This window comes from Bos grunniens, chromosome 8 (genome assembly GCF_055505025.1).
Source record: "Bos grunniens cultivar Pamir isolate PY7600 chromosome 8, Bosgru_T2T1.0, whole genome shotgun sequence".
Classification (NCBI taxonomy): domain Eukaryota; kingdom Metazoa; phylum Chordata; class Mammalia; order Artiodactyla; family Bovidae; genus Bos; species Bos grunniens.
In genome coordinates, this window is record NC_141172.1 from 58,077,946 (window position 1) to 58,103,576 (window position 25,631).

The window sequence follows — 25,631 nt, forward strand, 5'->3', positions numbered from 1 at the left end:
TCTTGCCTGGAAACTCCCATGGATGGAGGAGCCTGGTAGGCTTCAGTCCATGGGGTCGTGAAGAGTCAGACACGACTGAGGGACTTCCCTTTCACTTTTCACTTTCATGCATTGGAGAAGGAAATGGAAACCCACTTGGGCATTCTTGCCTGGAGAACCCAAGGACGGAGGAGCCTGGTAGGCTGCCGTCTATGGGGTCGTACAGAGTTGGACACGACTGAAGCGACTTAGCTGCAGCAGCAGCAGTGTTAATTATATTTTTCATGTTGTGCATTACATTGCTGCATATTGTATGGGTTTTGACAAATATGTAATGACACATATACCCTCATAGTATCATGCAGAATAATTTCACTTCCCTACTATTCTCCTGTGTTGTAGCTATCCATTCCCCACACCCCACAAAACTCCAAAATAAACTGAGTTTTGGAAGATGAGTAGGAGTCAGTCAAGGAAAGGAGGAAAGAGTTTATGGTATAAGGATACCAAGATGAAAAAGCATCACTTAAAATCCACTTGCCAATGCAGGGGACACAGGTTCGATCCCTAGTCCAGGAAGATCCCACATGCCATGGTGTAGATGAGCGCCTGTGCCACAACTACTGAGCCCACACTCTGCAACCAGAGAAGCCTTCACAGTTGAGAAGCCCTCACACTGCTCTGAAGACCCAGCACAGCCTAAATAAATAAATAAAACATACTCACAGTTAAGAAAAAGCATCCCTTAAGTATACTATATTCTGAATGGCTTGAAGGCAGGAGATAGAGTAAGGAAGGGGTCAGAGAAGAGGCCAGAGAGGCACAGAATGCTCATGTCAGGAAGAGTTTGAATGCCACAGCAAGCTGTTTATATTTTTATCTTGAAGACAATGGGGAGCTTTTAAAGACTTAATTCAGGAGAATGAAACAATCAGATGGTGGTGGTGGTTGTGGTGTGAGCATTTTGTTTGATGCAGTAAAAAAAGAACCTAATTGTGAAATATAAATAAAATAAGGTTTTGTTTTATGAGGTTATATATATATATATGTTATATATATAAATAAATGTATTTTTGTTATATTCTACAATTACAATTTTTATATGTTATAATTTAATTGTAGAATATAACATATAAAACATACATTTATTTAGATATATGCTGTGCTTAGTCACTCAGTCATGTCACACTCTTTGTGACCCATGGACTGTAGCCTGCCAGGCTCCTCTGTCCATTGGGATTCTCCAGGCAAGAATACTGGAGTGGGTTGCCATACCCTCCTCCAGGGGATCTTCCCAACCCAGGGATCGAACCCAAGTCTCCCACATTGCAGGTGGATTCTTTACTGTCAGAGCCACCAGGGAAGTCCATGAATACTGGATTGGGTAGCCTATCCCTTCTCCAGGCAAACTTCCCAACCCAGGGATCAAACCGGGGTCTCCTACATTGTAGGTGGATTCTTTACCATCTGAGCTACCAGGGAAGCCCCTTACAGTCCATGGAATTCTCCAGGCCAGAATACTGGAGTGGGTAGCCTTTCTCTTCTCCAGGGGATCTTCCCAACCCAGGGATTGAACCCAGGTCTCCTGCATTGCAGGTGGATTCTTTACCAGCTGAGCCACCAGGGAACCCCATTTACATATATAACATATAACATATATAACACATACTTCATAAAACAAAAAGTTTATTTTATTATTTTGACTTTATGATCATAACTTCCTCAATTCTGTGAATGTGCACATGGATCTCCCCTCCCCTATTATATATCCTTTTATGGACCTCTGTGTATTCACCTTGCCTTCATAACTTACTCGGAACTGTGATTATTTGCTTAATATTTATTTTTATCTCTAGGTCATAAATTTCATGAGTAGGGAAAATGCTTATCTGTGTATCCCTAGTACCTTTGCTCAATATATATTAGTTGAATTAATGTATTTCTATTAAGTGGAATTACTGAGTTAAGGAATATGCACATTCGAAATTTTGTTAGATACTGCCAGATTATATGCTGGAAAGATTGTACCTGTTTATAAACCCTGTTGTTTATACTCCTTTTCTCACATCCAGCCATACTGCCCTTTCACCCTCCCCTCTCCTGTCTGCTTGTATCCCTCAATCCTTTTTTTCTACAGACATTTTTCGGCACGTTCTAGGTTCTCTTCTAGGTGCTTAGGACATACCAGGAAGCAAAACAAAGATCCTGGGTGGCAGGAGATAGACAATAAACATACTCAATAAGGAAAAAAGAGTAGTTGGTGAAAAGCAATTGGGAATGCTAGAACTGAAATGGAATTATAATTTTAAATAAGGTGGTTAAGTATATAAGCCACAGTGAAATGACTTTTGAGTAAAGACTTGGAGGAAGTGAGAGAAGTAGCAGTTGGCTCTCTGGGAAAAGTGTGATGGGCAACAGCTGGTTCAAAGGCTAGTTGAGTGCTGGAAAGAGGTAGGAAGAGATCTGCTGGGGTGCTGCTAATACTGTTTCTTGATCTGTGTGGTGGTTACTTGAGTGTGTTCACATGTTCACTGAGCACTACACTTGACATTTGTGTACTTTTGTGCATTTTATTCCCCAGTAGTTTTCATATTAACCATGAATGAATGGATGTTGAATGTTTCAAAGTGCGTTAATTGGGACTCCCTGGCAGTCCAGTCATTACCTTCCAATGCAGGGGCAGTGGATTTGATCCCTGGTTGGGGAGCTAAAGCCCGATATGCCCTGGGGCCAAAAAACCAAAACATAAAACAGAAGCAGTATTGTAACAAATTCAGTACAAACTTAAAAAATGGTCCACATCAAAATAACCTTTAAAAAAAAAAAAACTTAAACAAACCAAAAATACCTTAGTAGTTGTTGTTTAATCAGTAAGTCACATCTGACTCTTGTTGACCCCGTGAACTATAGCCCGCCAAACTCCTCTGTCATTTCCCAGGCAAGAATACTGGAGTGGGTTACCATTTCCTTTTACAGGGAATCTTCCTGACCCAGGAAATGAACCTATGTCTCGTTGTCTCCTGCATTGCCGGAGGATTCTTTACCATTGAGCCACCTGGGAAGCCCTTAATAATACCTATCCAGTTATTCAGGGGTATTTTCCTTTGACTTAAAAACAGCAATGAATGTCCTCATCAATTTCTATTAATCATCTTGCCTTTCTTTAACATTCTCTACTTGATTATGGTAAAAAACATTCTTTTTTTTTTAAAAAGTATTCTTTTAATATAATGCTATGTTTGATTTGCTTATATTTTATTTTGGATTTTTATATCTATATTCACAAGGAAGTTTGGTCAATAGTTTCCTTTTGTTATTCCCCTATGTTAGGTTCAAAGTATTCAATACATTTCTTAATTATAGGTTCTTTACTGTTTTTTCATGAAAAGAGAAGCTCTATAGTATTCATCTAGTCTACTGTCTCAAGAGAGGAATTTCTCATGTTTGACTTCATTGTTCTTTGTGAGCTACCTAGTAATTACTACAATTTAGTAATTGATAGGTGAGTCCTGTCTTTGCTGTTCTAGACAGATGGCTGTTCACTTGAAGCCTAGGGCTCAAATCTCTTGTCATTTCATTGTCATGGAAAAATTGACCAGCACTGGACTATTCATTGGTGATGTAGTAGTTGTCTGGAGGTGTTTTGTTGGATAATTATAGACCTTATTTTCTTTCATGTATTTCTGATTCCTTATACTTTCCACTAGAAACAGGATGAAGTAGGCAGAAGAAGAAGCTTGTGAGTATGTTGTTGTAGCATAGTCAACAGAAATAAGTGCAGAAGCTTTGCCTTCTGGAAAGAGGGTTCATTTTTAATTATTAACGGGACCAGTTATTTGGTCCTGGACTTGGTAGAATTTTTTCAGTTACCTGTATGATCACAGTGGTCTTCAAGCCCAAGGGAGAGCTTATCTGGCTGCTTCCTCCATCCTTCAGCACAGGAGCACTGTGCTGGAGTTCTCAGTCTGGAGACTGGTGTTTTTCATATAGGAGATTCTGTAGCTATGTTTTTCAAATTGTAATTCAAGAATCACTTGGCATTAGAGTCCAAGTTGCTTATTGAAAAGGCAGTTACAACAGCCAATGCAGGTTCCCATGCCACTCCAGGCATTTTAAATTAGAATTTAAGGGAATATGGTCTAGGAATCTGCATTTTAAACAAGAGTCTCAAGTAATTCTTAAAATTTAAAGACACTGCTTTCTAAGATTAAGAAGAACTTGCTTTTATTCACTTGTTATCTCCTTCAGTACAGGATTTCTGTGCTGAGCATTGGGAGGAATATAAAGGGAATGTAAGATTGGATCTTGCTTTCAAGAACTTAAACCTAGGCTAGAGATGGGATTCATTGGACTAAGGCAAGCAGTAAAATATATCACATTCTAAAGCAAGTGTTTTTTAAAAAATCAACTTTGTTGAGATATAATGTACATGCAAAAGAGTCACCCATTTGAAGTGTAGAGTTTGATTGCTTTTGACAGATGTATATACCAGTGAAACTACCACCACAATCAAAATACAGAACATTTCCATATCTTTAAACATTTCCTTATGCTCTTCGCAGTTCATCCTTCTCCCCACCCCTGGCTCCAGGCAACCACTGATAGGCTTTTTTATCACTATAGATTAAATTTTATTTCCTAGAGTTTTATGTGAAATGGAAACATATAACACGTAGTCTGTTGTGTCTAGCTTCCTTCACTCAGCCGAAGAATTTGAGATTGTTCCATTTTGTCCAGTGTATCAGTAATTTGTTTCTTTTTATTGAGTAGTCTTCTATTACATGAGTATACACATTTTATTTATCCATTCAGTTGTTGATAGACATTTGGATTGTTTCCAGTTATTATGATTAATATGAACATCCGCATGATCATGTGTTTTCATTTCTCTTGTTAAATACCTAGGAGTGGAACGGCTGGATCATATGGGTTGGTGTATGTTTAACTTTTTAAGAGATAAACAGATGGCTTTTATTTTGATTGTCAACAGAGACACTGTACTGAAGTCGTTGAGCATTGTTCAAAGAGAGTTGTTTAAGTGGAACTTAAGGATGGGTTCCAACTATATACGGGAGGATAGGGAATATTTACTGAATAATTACCATTTGTCTAGCTCATGGTAGTTAAATGCTACATATGTGACTTTCAATATTTCTGCAAATCTGAGAAGTAGTATTACTCTTCACTCTTTATGAATGACAAATAGAAGTATAGAGAAGTTAACCAGCCTAAGATTACACAGCTAGTAAGCGATGGCTTTGAACGTAGGTTTATTTGATTCCAAAGCTCAAACCATTTCCATTATACCAACAAGGAGTAGAAGTGAAGGATATTCCAGATTCAGAAGTCAGGGGATGGGTCAGGGAAATTGGACTCATTACTTTTTCTATCTCCTGAGTACAGCAAGCATAGGAGCTGTGACAATCTGTTTGCCAGTAATAAAAACTTTTGTTTGAGGGGGGACTGGTTAGCAATGGGGTTTCATGTTTATTTGATACCAGAGCCAGGACGATAAATATGCTTATTTATAAAGACTTGTGTATTTTTGAAAGGATAATGAAGTGATTAGAAGCTAGATTTAGGAAAATTAGTCTAGTTTCAGTCTGCTGAATAGATTGAATGAAACAGAGATTAGAAGGTCTTGCTGCTGTGCTGTGCTTAGTCGCTCAGTCCTGCCTGACTCTTTGTGACCCCATGGACTATAGCCCACCAGGCTCCTCTGTCCATGGGGATTCTCCAGGCAAGAATACTGGAATGGATGGTCATGCCCTTCCCCAAGGGATCTTCTCAACCCAGGGATTGAACCCAGGTCTCCCGCATTGCAGGCAGATTCTTTACCATCTGAGACACCAGGAAAGCCCTTAGAAGGTCTTCAGTTCAGTTCAGTCGCTCAGTTGCGTCCGACTCTTTGCGACCCCATGAACTGCAGCACTCCAGGCCTCCCTGTCCATCACCAACTGCCGCAGTTTACCCACACTCATGTCCACTGAGTCTGTGATGCCATCTAACCATCTCATTCTCTGTCGTCCCCTTCTCCTCCTGCCTTCAATCTTTCCCAACATCAGGGTCTTTTCAAATGAGTCAGCCCTTTGCATCAGGTGGCCAAAATATTGGAGTTTCAGCTTCAACCTCAGTCCTTCCAGTGAACACCCAGGACTGATTTCCTTTAGGATGGACTGGTTGGATCTCCTTGCAGTCCAAGGGACTTCTCCAACACCACAGTTCAAAAGCATCAATTCTGCGCTCAGCTTTCTTTATAGTCCAACTCTCATATCCATACATGACTATTGGAAAAACCATAGCCTTGACTAGATGGACCTTAGTTCAATCAAAATCTGTAATAATTCAAGCATGAGATAACAAGTTCTTCGCTAAGAAGAGTGAAACCTATCAGAAAGGGACAATTGGAAGGAGACTTCAATGAACTTAATTACTAAGCTTGTTGGCAGATTGGATATGGGAGATAAAAGTAGAAAGGAATTTTAGGAATAGTTTTGAAGTGTTGGCTTTGTGTAGTGTCCAGAGTTCTGTGGTTTTGGACTTGATGTATATACTTGTTTGCTAATATATCTGAAGAGAGCTCATAACATTTTAAATAAACTGTCACTGACAGTGGAGGCTCTAGTTTTATAGTCTGCCTTACTCTTACAGCATCAGGTGACACTGAGCTAGAGGGTAATTGGTTATTCATTTGTCAAGTATGTGAACTTGAAGACATTCGAAGCTCTAGGGAATAGGAAACATTAGCCTGCTCATTAAAATTGTCAGTTTGATACTCATTCGATGTGTGAATGCCCAACATGAGAATGTTACTGATTTTCTAATAAGCTCTTAGCATACTTGAAGGTTTTTCTGTAACATGTTTGGCCAGTGTCTCTTCTCGCTTTGCTTCCTCTCTAATGTCCTGTGATAAGTGGTACCCTCAACCTTGCTCATATTGCACGTTTTACGCATGAATTGTGGAATCTCTTGATGTCTCTTTATTCCACTACTTGTGCTTCCATTTGCTTCTGAACAATCTATACTGTAGCTTTCACTCATTAAAATTTCTGTCATTAAAATTAGAGTGACTTTTTTGTTTCTAAATTCAGTAGCACATTCTCAGTTTTATTTTGATCACTCTATAGCACTGCTACTTGTTAACCACTCACTCCTTTCTTGAAAACTTGTTTTCCTGACTTCAGGGACCTCATTGTCGTGGTTTTCTTCCTTTCCAGCTTCTTTGCAGGCTCCTTTGTGGACTCTTCCTTTTTTAAAAATTCAGATTTATTAATGTATAATTCACATATAATAAAATTCTCCCTTTTAGTGTACAATCTTATGAGTTTTTTCAAACACATACAGTTATGTAACCATTACCACAGTCAAGGTATAGAGCAGTTCCATCAACCCTAAAAATTCCTGTAAACCCCTTTATAGTCAGCCTCTCCCATTCTTGGCCCGTGACAATCACTAATCTGTTTTCTGTCTCTATAGTTTTGCCTTTTCCAGAAAGTCATTTAAGTGGAATTATATAGTGTGTAGCTTTGGGTCTGGCTTGTTTCACATATTGTATGCATTTGGAATTCATTTATGCGTGTCATTAGTTTATTCCTTTTTATTCCTGAGTAGTAGTCTGCTGTATGGATGTACTGTAGTTTATTTATTCATCAGTTGAAGGACACTTGTTTCTAGTTTTTAGTGAATATGAATTAAGCAGCTGTAAACATTTGTATATAGGATTTTGTATGAACATGTTTTTATTTTTCTCAGGTAAATATATAGAAGGAGTATTTCTGGGTTGCATGGTGGTATGTAACTTCATAAGAAATGCCCAGATTATTTTCCAGGGTGGCCTACCACTTGACATTCTTGCCAGCCACATGTGAGAGTTCTAGTTGCTCCACAGCCTCACCAACACTATATTGTCAGTTCTTTTTTTTTTTTTTAATGTTTTTTTAAAAATGTACCTATTCCATAGATTCTCTCTTCCCCTATATGCAGTTTTTTTCTCGTCCTATCCTCTCTACCTCATTGTTTTATTTACTTATATTTTAATTTTATCTATTCAGTTGCAAATATTTGTGGAGCTTCTGCTTTGTGTCAGACACTGTTTAGGCACTATAGATATAGCAAGAGACAAAGAAGAAAAGTTCCTGTAACTCATGGGATCTTGTGCTCTGAAAACATCTAAGTCTTTTGTTCCATATCTCTTTTCTCACATATCCAGCTATCTTCCATTCATACTCATTTGAGATGTCTCATAGATACTACGGAGCTGATAAATGTATCTAACACTGAATTCATCATCTTTCAACCTTCCTCTAGTTTGTATTTCCTTTAATGAATGATATCATATCCACCCAGTAACTCAAGATAAAAACCTGGGCAATATTATTTAGGCTTTATTTTCTCCACTTTCCACATTCAGTTACCTATTAAACCCTATTGACTTTACCTCCAGCATATCTTATAAATATATCTACTTCTCTCCACTCCTTCTGCTATTTCCCTATTTCAAGCTTTTGTCAGGTCAGTGCAATAGCCTGCTTACCAGCCTCCCTGTCTACCTGCTGTACCAACCTGTGGCCACACTGTACCACCATTCTCTTTCTAAAATGAGAAATCTGATCCTGTCTCTCCCCTGCTCAAAAGCTGTGATAGCTCTCTATTAACCTCCAAATAATTCCAAACTCATAACATTACTAAATTTTTTAAACATGCGTGTATTAATACTCAAGACTCACTTTGTTCAGGTTCTTTCATAACCCTGCAGAGTCTCATTCAGACATGCTAGAACTATCCTCAGTTTACTGATGGGCCTTTGTATGTATAATTTTGGTTTCCTGGAACACTTCAGTCCTCCTTTTCTTGGTTCTTATGCCTAGTATAGCAGAGACATTGCTTTACCAGCAAAGGTCCATATAGTGAAAGACACGGTTTTTCCAGTAGTCATGTATGGGTGTGTGTGTTGGACCATAATGAAGGCTGAACACTGAAGAATCAATGCTTTTGAACTGTGATGTTGGAGAAGACTTTTGAGAGTCCCTTGGACTGCAAGATCAAATCAATCCTAAAGGAAATCAATCCTGAATATCTATTGGAAGGACCCATGAAGCTCCAATACTTTGGCCACCTGATGTGAAGAAATGACTTATTGGAAAAGACCCTGATGCTGGGAAAGATTGAAGGCAGGAGGAGAAGGGGATGACAGAGAATGAGTTAGTTGGATGGCATCACTGACTCAATGGACATGAGTTCATGAGTTTGAGCAAGCTCTGGGAGATGGTGAAGGACAGGGAAGCCTGGCCTGCTGCAGTCCATGGGGTTGCAAAGAGTCGGACATGACTGAGAGACTGAACAACAATGCCTAGGAAGATCTAATTCTCCACAGTAATAGTTCTGTTGGCTAGTGTGATGTTTTAGTGGTTTTGAGGGGTGGGAAGGAAACTTGGCTTAATTAAACTAGTGTTGTTTCTCTTACAGTGGTACCAGGCTGAAATGAGAATAGGGAACTGGATAGTCAGAGAACATAACTGTTATTTCCACGGTTTAGAGATGGACCCAGTAGATGGGATTGGGTCATTTGTTGGATTTATTCACATAAGAAATATTTATTGAGCACTTACTATGTACTGCTGCTGACCATTTAAGAATGAGGCTGTGCAATGCAAGAGAGCCTTCTGTGAGCCCAGAGTTTCAGTGAGAAGCAGCCTGAAGCAATCTAAGTTGATAGGCATATTCGAAAGTTCCATGTGATCATTTTTCAGTTTTCTTTTGAAAAGAAACACAGTACTTATCCTGTTGCAGTTGCCTGGGAGAATTTTTACCCCCACTTCATGGTTAGAAAGTTAAATTATTAAAATTTTTTAAATCACACACTAAACTGAGAAGAGACATAGGTGGTAGGAAGAAGGTAGGTACGTAAGAAGAAAATTGACCCTCAGTGTATAAACAGCCTGTGTCACATGCATAGTCTCATTTCCTCAGGATTGGGAATTAATTCAGGTAGTGAAACCAGCCTGTGTTGGCATCATTCACTGCTTCCAGAATTTTGAGTCTTATGGCAAGCAGTTAAGGTAGCTGCACCCTCAGAACTCTGGGGACTTTTAAACCTAGACGTCATCAATCCCTTAGTGGACATTACAACTGTTGAAGTGTGCTGATCTTCCTGCTATCTATTAACATTTGTTAGGAACCTGTAAAGCAAGCAAAAACCTGGCATCATGGCAAAACAACAAGAAATGTGAATTGCTTACCATTTTCCAGGGACCTGTGCTAAGTACCCTACTTACATTTTCTCTTGTAATCCTTATAGAAACCAATGAGACTCATATTATTATTGTTCTCATATTACAGATGAGGAAGCATCTATAATAACTTTTTCAAGATATACTAGTACATGGAAGAGCCAGAAGAATTTAACTTTGATTTCAATATCCATATTCTTAACTATGAAGCCAACTTGTTCCTTGTTTCTTGGGATTGAGGCCCATTTTTAGTGATTTCTTTGTTGGATTTGAGTTGCCTCAAATTCAGCTTGGATGTGGGATAGGATTTACGTTTAATTAATATTGAATTTTTTAATCTTGAAAAATGTGTAGGAAATATTTTCAGTTTTCTTTGGTTGAAGCTTCTGTGTTTTAATGGACTCTTTTAAAAATTTATAGGAAATTCAGAAAAAAGTGGCTATATCTGAGTGCCCTGCAAGCTACAGAGTTTTGTTACATATTAGAAGACTAGAGATTAATACCATCCTTTGGGTTTTTAATTTTCAATAGAGAGCAGAAAAATTAGATGTCATTGCTTCCAAATAAGGGAATTGCTGTCTTTCCCACAGTAACCAGGTCTGAGTTTCTTGTGGATTTATTGTAGTAGGCTCAGGTTTGGTGAATATTGAGATAAGGAAGGGTTTCTTAGAAGCAGGTCAAATTTTTCTCATTTTGAATATGGAAGGATATAGTAAGTCCTCAGTGATGATGTTCTGAGAGACACCTAGGCCAGAAGGAGATTTAAAAGAGTATGTACAGAAGCAGTAGTTTTTTATTCACTAGATAGTGAGTTACAGAGAGCAACAGTACTTTGCAGATTTGTTTTATGCTCAATAGAAGGCAAATGCTCTCTATATGTTATGAAAAATAAATGGAATACAAGTAGGGTAAACTCAAGTCAGGTAGGTATATACTAATTGGTGAGATGGAAAATAATCTTTGAATTCATCCTAAAATTGTCTCTGTCACTCTTCTTTTTTGTTATCACTTGTGATTTTCTTAGGTCACTGGACCTATTTGGGCTGGGGAGACCAACAGAGTATGTAAGAATTTGAATACCTTATAATTTTCTTAATTTTACCCTTTAACATACTCCCTCTGACTGAGGCTGGATATTCATGCATATAAGCATATATAATGCCATTCCCTCCTCTTCCCCTTCTTGAAGCCCAGGAGAGAATTTGCTGCAGTGGAAAGTTGTATCCTTTCAGGCTGATTTCCTGAAGACTTTGTGTCTGTGCATGTGCATGCATGTGTGTGTATGTGTGTGTGTGAGTGTGAGAGACACAGAGAGAGATGGAGAAATTTCAAAGTTTCAATTATAATCCTGACAGAGTCTCCTGATTTATCTTCCCCAGAGACAAGTGCCATCAGCCCCTCCTTTGGCCTTTTAGCTAAGGGACACAATGACTAGCAGGAGAAATTTCATTCTAGGAGAGGTCATTGGTTTTGTGATGTGAACAAGAGGCTGGTTTGACTTTCCTTGAAGCAGTCTAGCTAGGCTAGAGGCCACCTTTGTTCTTGAGCTTAGACAGTGGGCTCTCTCTAAGAACTTAAGAGAGTTCTTTCTAGCAAGAGTCACAGCCCTAGGCTGGCATTACTGGCTGTGTTACCTGGGCTGATGGGAGGTGGACAGGTTGATTGAGTTTCAGTGATTAGGTATCCAGTAGTTGCTAAGAGGGGCCAAATTTTGTTCTGTCACTATCATTTCTCATGGAGTATGTACTTCCTATGATTTGAATCCTGAGTATTTGCACCAGGAAACTATGCAAACACAGCCTAAGAGAGCTCGGATTATTAAGGTTTTCTAGTAGAAAGAAGTAACCTGTGAAAAAAAAGAAGTTTGAATTTTCATTCCTTCTCTGATAAAGTTTTGCCTGTATTCTGGATTTAAAGATGGGGACTCAGTCCAGGAGCACCACATACTGGAGAACCTCACTGTTCAATACATCATTCAGTTTTGTTTGAGTGCCTACTGTCTGCCTGAGGCTCATCTCTGTCCCAGCCTACTCTTCCATGTTTATTTCTGTCATTTCCCTTTCATGTCCTTTTATGTACTTGCTAAATGAGCTATAAAATGTTTCATAAAAATATATACATAGCCTTTAAAAATATATATGACCAAAAATATATATGACCTTTGATATATATATATATATATATATATCCTTTCCCATCATTGGACCTTTACTCATGCCATTGCTTTTCTCCAGATTCTAGAAGGCATTTCCCCTCACCCACATCTTCACCTATTAAAAACCCTCCAGTCTTTCAGAGTCATAACTTCCTTAATGATTTCCCTGTTCATTTTAACAGGAAGTGATCCAATCTGCAACTCATATAGCATTTGGTTTATACTGTTCTCATGATAGATACTTCCTTGTATCTGTATCCATATTTTCTCTCTCCTATTAGACTGACTCTGTACTCCAAATCTTCTGTGTTGTTTAGCCTTGCATCTGGTGGACACTCAATAAATATTTGAATGAGTAAAATTTCCCAGCCTTTTAATTTCAAAGGGCTTTTCAACTTTTGCCCTCAGACTAGCTCACAAGTCCTCCATAAGCTGAATAACCAAACCTGTTCTCAGTGTCTCTTTCTCAGGGAAACCAGAAGTTTTCTGTTCTAGATGAAAAGGTTCTGTGCGGTAGCAGAAAGTACGATGCTTTCACTCAAGTCTTTTCTGTAATTTCCTTTTTCAGTTTCTAATCAGCTTTGGTGGTGCCAGGATGTTTCCTTTCTAAGGAAATTGGGGATGGTATAGGGGGAGAAAAGCTGGCTTTTGCCCTTGACCAACCTTTATTCTGCTCCTATTCTTTGTCTCACCTCACTTCCTTGTATTTCCTTTCTCCAGTCTCCTCCTATTTTTCATACCCACTTTCTCCTGCTCCCGGCTTCTTCTTTATTTGCCCTTTATTCCTTCAGCACAGAAATGTGTCAGCCTTTAGGGGTGTTTTGGAATACCCCTCCCCTTAGCTTAGCAAAATAAAGCCGATCATTATTAAGGAATCATAGGTCAGGAGTCATAGGTCAGATGCAGCGAGGAAGGGTTTCTGCATGTAGTTTCTGGCTCAGGATACTGGGCTCCTAACTCTGGCTGAGCTACCCTCTCCTGGACTCATAGTCAACAGGATTGTCTATTACTGCTGCTGCTTTGGAGACTCCCATCTTGAGTCTCTGGATGATATACTAATAGCACAGTCTCCTGCTGGAGTTTAAGTAGACTTTTGGCTCCTTGGTTGCCTCTGCCCCCTCATCTGTATGCATGAATAATCCAGCACTGACTTCTTCACATTTACTCCTTCTGTGAATTCAGAAAGAATACATCTGAATGGCATACTGGTTTTTGTCCCTTGATCCTTTCTAGTCGTCAGCACAACAGATGCATCAAGGTCTAAAACCAGTACCTCCAAAGTCTCTTTTCCCTAATGTGTAATCAGAGTGCTTTGTAAACAGAGTGTTTTCTCTCCCCGTGTTTGACTGGTATTGTTCCTGACCATTTGAAGATTATCCTTTTTCATACTGATTTTTCCCCCCTGAAGTTCTGCTCACTTCCCTGTTCCTTTCTTTTGTTCATGTGTTACCTTAAACTTAAGTGGGCAAAGCTCATAAGATCTTATTACCCCTACTCCCAGCTGTAACCCCGAGCGATGTCTGAAACCCACATGTTCATGTTCCCTTTTAGTGGGATTATCTACCAAGTTGTCTGACGTAGAAGCCAAGGGGCCATTTCCCTGTTACCTTCCATTTGTCCCCAGCTTTTATCATTTCTGTCTGTTTTTTCTTCCTCTAGTTCATTAACTCTCTTCTGTTTCCACTGTGTGGATATATGTTCTTATCTCCTACATGAGCTATTGTAAAAGCCTCATTTTATGGTCATTAGGAGGCTTCTGCTGCCCACATTACTACCAAGATTTTTTTTTAATTACTAAGATGAGTCCATCATCTGCTTAAAGTATCTACATTTTGGGATGGTAATGTTCCTTTTCCTTATTGTGAGCCAAATAGAAACTTGGCAAGAAAGAACATATGGGACCTTATTAATTATACACATATGGGTATCATGTCAGAAATGGCTTCTGTGGAAAATAAACTACAAAACACTGTTAGGTTGAACTCCCTTTCCAAGCACAGTGTTGCATATTTTTATTTTTGCTTGGAGCAAGATTTGTAACTCTGGTCATTTTAGCTAAAACCAAGAAAAAAATGGTGACCAGTCAGGTGCTAACTGGAAAAGCAGAAATAAGTCTATGAAATTGTAGTCACTGCTATTAGATAAATTAGCTGCTTTGTCAGTAAGACCCCATTGGCAATGAATGTGTTTTCCTCTTCTTCTGAGGAAATGGGATGAAGGCTTGGGATGGGAATTCTGAGCCCAGGGTATGGGTGCTCAATAGAAATTATTAGAAAAACCCAGTGTTGCAGCGAGACAGTAAGACTGCTGCTGTTCTCGGCTGCATACAGAACTTGACTTCTAAGTCTTGACTTTGACCTTCTTGATTTCCTGTACCAGTTTTCAATGGTGGACCTGCTTATTTGACTCACTAATGTATTTTTAAAGTCTGAAAACATCATGCTAACTTTAAACAAAAATTTCGCTTTTCTAAGAGATGAAGAAACTGTTTCTTCCCCTTTTGCCCCATTTTGATAATAGTGGAGCACCAGAATCTATTTAAGACATTTAAAAGTAGGTTTTCATTAGGGTTACAATAGCTTAGAGAAACAGCATTCCAGAAAATTCTGCATTGGGAAAATGCCACTTGGAACTCCTCTGAGAATCAGCACTAAAATTAAACCAACTGTCTTATCTTGTTAGAGAAGGAGAGAGACTTGTGGGTATTGAGACAGTTTTTTGCATGACTTTAAGGTCACTACGCTCATGGGCAGCTCAGCTTGCTCTTGTTCTCAAGGCTCGGGATTTTGGCTCCCTATGTTGGAAGCAGAAAAGAATTCTAGAGAACTGAATAAAGCTGGGGTATTTTGATTGACTGTGCTTATTCCACAGCTTTTGAAGATCCTGACAGTGCCGTGGATGACCGAGATAGTGATTATCGCAGTGAGACCAGCAATAGCATCCCGCCTCCTTACCATACAACTGCCCAGCCCAACGCTTCTGTGCACCAGTTCCCAGTGCCTGTGCGATTGCCACAGCAGCTGCTGCTTCAGGGCAGTTCCCGGGACTCTTGCAATGACTCTGTGCAAAGTTATGACCTTGAGTATCCAGAGCGGCGGGCCCTCAGGTGGGTGTTGGGAACAAAATGCTTTCTTTTCCTAGGCAGGTCCCAGGATGCAACTGACATCAAAGATTTGGGTACCTGAGGTGATAGAGGAAATATAGCAGTATGGTGGACCAACCTACAGCCATTTTATGTAGAATCTCAGTCTTTTTTTCCCCCTCTTCTTTATAAAGTTCACATTTATGCATGGGATGGTGGCTTAGTCATTAAGTTGTGTTGGACTCTTGCAACCCCATGGATTGTAGCCCACCAGCCTCCTCTGTCCATGGGATTTCCCAGGCAAGAATACTGGAGTGAGTTGCTATTTCCTTCTCTAGGGGATCTTCTGGACCCAGGAATCGAACCCAGGTCTCCCACATTGCAGGCAGGTTCTTTACCGATTGAGCCACCAAGGAAGCCCACATTTATGTATGTCCATCAGTAAGAGTTTTTCTTTATTATCAGTAGGTGGGGACAGACATACTTGGGGTAGATGGCTGAAAAAAACCTGCTCACCTCTCTGCCCAGCCCAGTGACTTTGATATACCTTTCATTAAGATTAAAAAAAAAAAAAACCCACAGATATTAAATGTTTGGGTAATTCATCCTACCTAAATATTTCCCTGGGAATGTCAGAAGAAAACCAATATAATCTCACTATAGCAGATTTGGTACTTTTGCTGGAACTTAAAAAAAAGCTTTTTATTAATTTCTTAAATACATAAAACATTTAATGTAAAAGTATGTTGCTGCTGTAAGCTGCTAAGTCTCTTCAGTCGTGTCCGACTCTGTGTGACCCCATAGACGGCAACCTAAGTATGTTAAGGTACAATATAATACACAGCAAAGAATTACCCACCCACACCTGTTTGTCTTCCTCTATTGCCTCCTCTTCCTGCCTCCTAGTTCTCTACCACCCTTGTTTCTTATGCACACTTCCACAGACCATTGTCATATGCTTAAAAGCATAAAAGCAAATACATACATATATGCTCCCTGCTGCTACTGCTAAGTCACTTCAGTTGTGTCTGACTCTGTGCGACCCCATAGACAGCAGCCTACCAGGCTCCCCCGTCCCTGGGATTCTCCAGGCAAGAACACTGGAGTGGGTTGCCATTTCCTTCTCCAATGTATGAAAGTGAAAAGTGAAAGTGAAGTCGCTCAGTTGTGTCCAACTCTCAGCGACCCCATGGACTGCAGCCTTCCAGGCTCCTCCTTCCATGGGATTTTCCAGGCAAGAGTACTGGTGTGGGGTGCCATTGCCTTCTCTGTATATGCTCCCTACTCTTCCCCAAACTTAAAAAAAAAATCATACTTAAAATTTAGAGAAATAATATATACTTCTCATATATTCACATAGCCTAGATTCATTAGGTGTATTAACATTCTGTCATGTTTACTTTGTCTCATTCTCTGTAATATATATTCATATACACATACATTTTTTTGCTTTTTTGGCCATGCCTTAGAACTTATGGGATCTTAGCTCCCCAGTCAGGGATTGAACCCATGTGCTTGGTAGTAAAAGCATGGAGTCCTAACCACTGGACTGCCAGGGAAGTACCACACATGCGTTTTCTTTTTTCCTGAACCATTTGAAAGTAAGTTGAAGATACCAAGTTACTTTACCAGGAGGTACTTCAGCATATAACTCCCAAGAAAAAGGACTTTCTTTTATATAACCATAATATTATGATCACACTCAAAGAAATTTAAAGATACAATATTATTTAGCATCTAGACCATATTTAAATTTTTTCAGTTGTCCCAATAATGTTCTTTATGCTGCTGCTGCTGCTAAGTTGCTTTAGTCATGTCCGATTTTGTGTGATCCCATAGACAGCAGCCCACCAGACTCCTCTGTCCCTGGGATTCTCCAGGCAAGAATACTGGAGTGGGTTGCTATTTCCTTCTCCAATGCGTGAAAGTGAAATCGCTCAGTCGTCTCTGACTCTTAGCGACCCCATGGACTGTAGCCTACCAGGCTCCTCCGTCCACGGGATTTCCCAGGCAAGAGTACCGGAGTGGGTTGCTATTTCCTTCTCCTATATATATATATATATTTTTTTTTTTTTTTTGATGCAGGATCCAGTTAAAGAGTATGGTGCCTTACATGTGATTTCCCTGTTTCTGTAGTCTCCTATAATCTCACAAAATTCCCTTACTTTTTTATTTTTAATCTTTTGAGACACCAACATTTTTTGAAGAGTCCAAACCAATTTTGAGAATGCCTCTTAATTTAGTTTGGTCTGATTGTTTTTCCGGTTTATAATCAGGTTAAATATGTTTGACAAAAACACTGCATAGACGTTTCCTTCACAGTGCATCAGCAGTCACATTTTACATTGTCTTGTTATTGTTGACATTTAATTTGATTTCTGGATTAATCTGGTATATATACCAGATTTCTCTAATGTAAAGTTACCTTTCTTCTTTGTAATTGTGGATCTCTGGGATGACACCTGAGATTGTGAATATATTCTGTTTCTTAAACAACCGTTTATATATTGATTTTAGCATCCATTGATAATTGTTTCCTGAATCAATATTTCACTGGTTGGAGGTTAGTTTTTTGAAAAACCACTCCAATTTAGCTCATAATTTTGGCTGCTAAAATTGACTATATTATAGGATGATCTGAGAGTTTTCCCCACCGTATCAAACTGGTAAGTAAATATTCTGAACCTCAGATGGTTATATACCTGCTAGACAACATCCTAACTCTGTTTACTGTCATCTCTGAGAGTATTTTCAGTAAAATTTTATCATGTAGAATTCTTACTGTTCACAATTTAATTCTGAAAAGAAGTGTGGCAGGAATCCTACTGAAGTTGGTCCCTACTTCTTGCTGGTTTATTAACTGCTTATTTTATTCATTTGGTTTTGGTTATTTATATTTTCTTTAAGAAAAAAAACATAATAGCAAAAAAAAATTGTTTTGGCTCTCTTTCCCCTCTGTATTTACAAGCGTTGAGTGTGCAGGCCAGCAATAATAATGGCACATCAACTTGAATTATGACTGCAGTTGTCAGAAGAATATGTAGTTTACCTGATCATCACCTTGTTATCACTGCTGTAGTAACACTTGGAAGAGCATTAGTGTTGTACTTTAAGTTGTAATTTTTTTTTCCTAAAATTTTTCTTTAATTGATCACATATAAATTTGATTAGTTTTCTGTATCAGTATATGAAATGAGATTAAAGAGTAAATATTTTAGCATCTCCAGCAAAGGAGACGTTAACATGATTTTTAAGTAAACTTGTATTACCGACATTTTTAACAAATTTTTGACTTGATTTTTCTTTAAAAATTTTTTGAAGAAATTGTATCACTAGTTTGGTTTTTAAACTTCTATTACTGTAAATACTAAGTTCTTGGAAATAGTCTAAGACCTTAAGTTAGGGCTTTTAAGGAAGAATTTAAAATCCTTGATTGAACCAACAGTTTGTAGTACCTTCCAGTAAACTAGAAATGTACAGATAAGTAGTTTCTATTACCACAGCCATGGCTATTGACTGATTTACGTTGCAATGATAAAGACTTCTTCTAGGATGGAGTGAGTTAGTTTGACTTTTTGAGAATATCTGAGAATAATGAAACTGCATATTTTATGTGTGTGTGTATATATATATATATACACACACACACACACACACACACACACATATATGTATGTATAAATTGGTTTCCCTCACTCAAGCAAATAATGGGAATAACCAGAATAATGGGAAATGTATGTATATTATATAAAAATGCATAATTGGAGGTTTGACAATGGTGTTGGACTTTGTGAGCTATTAAGCATATCTCTAGTGTTGAGGGGTATCAAAAGAATATCCGTCTCACCCTTGATGGCTCTTTAGAGGCTAAGTGACACTTTGATGTTGTTTCTGTTTCCTAAATAAATGCTATCAGATGTTAGATCTATAGAAGAACACACTGAGCTGACAGACTCCTAGTCTGCAGGCCTTCTCTACACCCCCACCTTGGTACACAGGAAATAGGCAGTCTTTAACTTCAGTGAAAGAAAGGTCGGCTGTCTTCTGTATTCACTGACTGAAGTTGAATGTGTAGCTTCTGATTCTGTAATCAGTATGCAAAATATGTTCGTTTCACTGTGATCCTCAATGCATGTAGCCTTTAGGTTTCACAAATGACAAATTATGATACTTTAAATAATTTTCTCTTTTTGGTACTATGACAAGGTTTGACTTATAGTAGTCAAAAATTTTTATTATATTTTCTACATATTTTTCTTTTTAAAAATAGTATGTTTGACCATATTCTTGGCTATACTGCCTAAAATACAACCTTCAGCAAGTTAACAGCTTGGTGGCTTCTCAGACCCAAATTCATCAGGAAATTTAGATTTCTTGATATCCCTTGATATATGTTCGTGGGCTATGTAACAGTTCTAAACTTTGGCATTATAAATACATTCTAAATATTGATGGAACATATTCTTATTATTTGCTTCTTTATTTCTTAGAAAATAATAAGTAGTTAACGGTAGCAAGTGAAGTATTTTAAAGTTGTTATAGGTAGTCTTTCTCTGATGTGGAAAAAACTTTTTTACTATGTTGTTATAATGCTGAATTAAGAATGTATGGATTTCCTTATATCTTTTCAGTCTGAATGGTTTTTATCAGACAGAAAATTTTACTAATTTTAGTTTTCTCATTGAATATGCACTAAATCTTACAATTTTTTTTCTTTTCCCTGTTTCTCCTTTTTTTTTTTTCCTGCCTTACTATTCCTCCATTTTTCTCTTTACATCAGACAAGGCTTTCAGGCTCAAAATGACAAAATTAGAATTATTCCATCTTTCTCTGATGTTGACTATGAAGAGCAAGAATGTATATATGAGGAGGTAGAGGGGGAAATGTCTCAAGAGTTTCTAGAAGACAGTAACATAAACTTAAAGGAAGCAGAGGTAAAAGAAGTGAGAACTCTTTTGAAAACTGATAAATATTACAACCAACAAATACAACCAAAGTACAAGAATTCAAAAAAGGCACCATCTCAAAGCCAAGAGACAGAATTCTCTGCTGCCTTTAATTATGACCTTAAGTTTGAAACGCCTGCTTTCTCCAGATATCCTCAGAAATATGATACAATAGATAGGAGAAGGAAAAAAACACCCTTGTATAGTCATTTTGAAGACAGTGAAAGAAGACAATATGATGATAAATCAGGGACTAAGACTAACTTTAAAAGTATATATCCTAACACTGGAAATTGTGACTTTTGCCACATTGAAAAGAAGGAACAAAACTACACAGTTTTGCATCCCTACAAAAATGGATTTGTGGTTAAGAGTGGCAAGTGGGCCGCTAACTTAGAAAATCATGATTTTGATCTTCCTGGTTGTTTTAAGAACTATGAAAAGTCATCTGACTTAAACCAGCATGTTACTAATTTCACTCCATTAGATATTCTTGAAGATTCTACCAGCAGTACTTCTGATGAACTTCTGGGTTCTCCTGTTTCTGATAAGCAGGAAGGTTTACTCTCACCAACATGTCATCCATCCAATCTCCATCATATTGGAGGTTTTCCAGAAGAATATTATAGAGCAAATCCTTCATTCCCATCCCAAAGGATGAATTGTGATACAGACACACTTAGAGATCTGTCTGGGTGCCCCACGGAAGAGATGACCCTTTCCTGTGTTGAGGAACCCAAGGAGGACTATGTTGATACAATGGATGAGCTTCAGTGTTTGGTAGAAACAGTGTCAGAATATTTAGCAGAAAAGGAAGAGGAGATTAATAAATTTGGTTCCCTTTCAGAAACTAAAAAAACACTTAAACATAATAGTACTATTAATAATGCAGAAAAGAAAATGCCTGAGGATCAAATACCATCTTCAAACCTTGTCAAGAACGAGAAGGACAAGGCCATCTCTTTCCCTGAGCTGAATGGAGTTAAATGTGCTGTTGGATCTTTATTTAGTTCACTCTCAGAAAAGGTGGGTTCAGGCACAAAGCATCTGACAACCTCTGTGGAAAAGCTGGTTCATTTAGTTCCAGAGAAAACAGAAACTCTCAATCAAACAGGGGTGAGTAATTCGCCATCTAGACCCAGAGCCAGGTCAGTATCAGAGAATGATCCTTCTGTACAATCTCCGTCTCCGATACCTTCTCAAACAGTTGACAATAAGGACTTTTGCAAAGTGGACAAAACTTTTGAAAGTGAGCACAAGAACAGTACAACTGGAAATCTAAACTTTCAGGATGCAACAGAAACTGGTGGAAGGGACTCGGCTCCACAGAGTCAGAGTTCTGTTATAAAGTCTGTTTTCAGCATGCTAAATCCATTAAAGCTTTTTTCGGAAAAGGATGAAACCAAAAACGATGATGACCAGAGCAAGTCAACAAGAAAGGAAAACTTTGTTGTATGTGATTTGGGGTCAAATCAAAGGGAAGATACCCTTGGCAATGACAGTAGCATTGTCACTTTAAATAGGAGTGATGGAGAAACTCCCCACCACCAAATGCCCGTAAGTGAGGATTTGTTGTCTTCTAACTCAGCCTTTGAACCTTCTAACTTAGCTCTTTCTGCAAGTAAGAAAGATGATGTTGCGAATCTATTGGAAAGAGAACCCTGTACAGATCTGTCTGTGTCACCAGAGCAACCAAAAATATGTGTCAAGGATACTTTGGAACATCCTTGTGTAGCTGGGAGTAGAACTGCAAATAAAGAGGCATCTTCAGAGCCATTAGAGGGAAAGAAAATTACTGGTGATGATTTCCTGGAGCCACTCAATAAATATTTTAACCAGTTTTTGCTCACTTCCCCTGAGACCTGTTCGAAGGAGACTTTGTCAGACTCTATGAAAATTCACCAGTTGGAAGAAGATGGATGGGAAAGGGACCCTAAGAAAGATGGATATTCCTTTTCCTTTAGTGGAAAATTACATATTCCATTTCTCAAAGTTCTTAGTCATTCTGAAAAGCAGCAGGATTTAAAAGAGAAAGGAAGCATGTTCCCTTTGTTTAAATTTTCTTTCACTGACAGCCATAAAACTGTCAATGACCAGAGTTTTCATGGCTCAGCAGTAACCACTGATGAGGAGGTCCAAAGAAACTGCCATGCAAATACCAAACTTAGTTCAATAAAATCTAATTCAGTTCCAGATATTAATAGTAATCTAAGGAAATTTGGTGATATAAAGACATCTAATGAGAGTGACCAAATAAATACTTCTGAAGATGCCACACTTACTAAAATAAAGTGTGATTTGGCTCCAAATATTAATAGTAATCTTGGGAAATTTGGGAGTATAGAGGAATTAAACTCAAGTGAGCACACAGCAGTAGAGAACTGTGAGAGAGATACCTTAAACATTCCTGGAGATGTGTCCAAAGAACATATACCTTCAGATTCTTTAGAAGAAAGTAAGGCTCTTACACAAGTGACATCCTTAACAGTGCCAGACTCTTCATTAGCATTTAGTTCTACCACTTCAAAACCCACCTCGGTTAATGAAACGAGTGATGACAAACTTGTAGACAAAGCTTCTGAGAAAAGAACCCAAGGAGGACTCTTTTCTAGCCTGTTTAACAGGTTTTCTTCTTTAGAAAACTTGTCTAATCAACAAGAATTAAATGTGAAAAAAGATGACTCTCCTCACAGGAATAATACCCCAAGCCTATTCTCTGGAATTTTTAACTTGATATCCGGTAGCAGTATGACTGATTCTAAACCAGATGCAGCAAAGTCCATGTCTTTAGGTGACCTAAAAGGTTTGAATGGAACTAAATGTTTATCCTCGGATGAGATCCCTGTTACTTCATGTGTGACTTCTGAAAACCAGAGGAATCGTGAAAAACAAGAAACTTCTGGCTTTATAAAAAGATGCTTGACTTTACCTAAAGAAGACATTCCATTATCTGATGCTGGGGTTGACAATCATTGCCCTCCTACGTGGAAAAACCAGCAAAGTGTAAAGAATTGCCCCTCTTCTGCCAACAGTGTACTTCACTGCACTCCAGTTGCACAGCAGGACCTATCAGAGAAATCTTTGCCTATGAGGCAAATACCACATCATGTTCTTGAGGCAAAACTACATGAAAATTCTAACAAGTCAACTTCACCTATACTAAATACTAATATTCTTAGTCATTCAAACCACTATCAGTCTTTTGAAGACATGGACAGTCCTTTCTCTTATGACTGGGATTCTGATATAAAAGATTTCTCAAAAAATTCCAGAAAAATTCAGCCAGTATATTATGTGTTGAATCAAAATACATTTCCATCAACCAATGTTTTCTTGTGGCCTGACTCAGAAAACTCAGCAATAAATTTTTGCCAAAAAGATCAAAATGCAAATATCTCGGAGGGGAGAACAAATCCAAACAGTGTCATTTGGTGTGACTTACCATATGAATCATTCAACCAGTTAGCATTTAATGAAGATTACTTATTAAGAGGTGATATGTGGGCAGCTAACTCATTATATGGAAGTTCTTGTTATTTTCCAATTAATGAGACTAAGAATTCACTAGAAGAATTACCCATTGACTTAAGTTGTTCTTCAGGTTATGAGAAGAGTACACGCCCCATAGTTGATCTAGATTCATCAAGAATGGATGAAAACTTTATTTTTTCAAGTGTTGGTTATGAATATCAGGAGTGGTTGTCATGTCTTGAAAATGGAATGTGGTGGCCATCAGAGGATGGTGATTATGGATATTTTATGTTCCATGATGGCCAATATATCTACTTTTTCCTTACTGATTCTACTGGGCAGTATGCATATTTATTTATACCTGATTTTTCTTATGAAGAGTATTTGAATTGTGACCTACAAAATGTGACAAATGATCTGTCAAGTATTATGTTGGATGATTGTACTGTTTCTGCTTACAGTTTTAAAGTACTTGACAAGGAAGATGAATTACTGTGGTATGTTGAAGAGGAACCAAATGATGACCCACTTGATTTATCTGTAGTTTTGCCAAGAAGTGAGGGACCAGTGTATCTAAACTTAGGAACCTTTTCACAAGTACTTGAGTCAGATTATGACCAAAGGAATCAACTATTAGATTTTTCAGGCTATAATCCTCAAAAGTCTGAAGGAAATTTTGTAGCTTTTAAAGAAAGGCCATGTGGTTCTGAAGACTTTGAATGTATATTGGATCTCAGAAATCAGCCCCAAACTATTGGTAATCATGTCTTAAATAAAAATGAAATTATAAAGGGAGATAAACATCAGCCTCTCTCTAAGGATTCATCAGTTAACCTTTCCAGTTTCCACTGGATCCAGTCTTCTTCTGAAGAAGCTTCCTCTTCAGAAGATAAGACTAACACATTTCCTGAAAATAAGACTAACATCCCACAGCAAACAGAAGAGATGTCATCATTGAACAAAGTGACTTCGTTATTTTCTGCTTTGGGTGCTTCAATTGGAAATACTTTGAATTTTGATAAGAGTGAAGCCTTAAAGTCATCAGCCACAGAGAAAAGAGATCAGCAGTCAAACTTAGCAGAGGTAACAAATGATAGTCTTCAGTTATTAATCTCAAGTAAGCAACTAGAGAGTAACTCTCAAAATGAGAAAGAAAGTCTTCTCAAGAAGGATTCAGAGAGACAAATAGTATCCAGTGTTCAGCAACTAGAATTTACTAAAAATATGAAGAAAGAATCCCCTTTAAATAAAAGCATGCCTGTGAAAAAGCAAAGTTTGTTAAAACCTGTTTTTCAGGTAAGCCAAGCAACTCCTGAGGATAATTCAGATATAGAAGATGACAAGATGATTACAACTGACTCTGTTTCAGTTTCCTGTGTATCACAGTTTAGTAGGGATGAACACAAGAACTATAAGCCTCCCCAGGACCAATCTTCCAAAGAGTCTGAGAGAACTTTATTTAAAAGCGCGCTGAAACTCTTTGGCCGGGAAGAAGACCCTTCAGTAAGTGCAACAGCAAATGAGAAGCAGTCATCTGGATTTCTGAACCTGTTTAAAACCCAAGTAAATAAAGAAGGATCACCAAGTTTAGAAAAGAATAATGATAAAAATAGAAAGATATCATCTCAGGAAAAGAATGAATCTCCTGGTGTTTCAAATTTTTTTGGTACTCTAGGGGATTTCTTTAAAAGCAGTGTGTCTCCTATACAAACAATGGAAAATGTGGCTGTTTCTTCAGTGACTAATATGGAAGAGGTCAAGTCTAGTCC

The 25,631-nt window shown here is 38.1% G+C and overlaps 1 protein-coding gene across 3 annotated transcripts in view; it reads left to right on the forward strand.

Annotated features, from left to right (window-relative positions):
- The window catches only part of UNC13B (unc-13 homolog B), a 225,191-nt gene that overhangs the window by 107,382 nt on the left and 92,178 nt on the right, over positions 1-25,631 (forward strand). For all 3 annotated transcript variants that reach the window (XM_086415676.1, XM_086415675.1, XM_086415674.1), the window contains one exon: positions 15,235-15,469. In XM_086415676.1, coding sequence (XP_086271802.1) covers positions 15,235-15,469 — 235 coding nt within the window. The remainder of the gene's footprint in view (positions 1-15,234; positions 15,470-25,631) is intronic.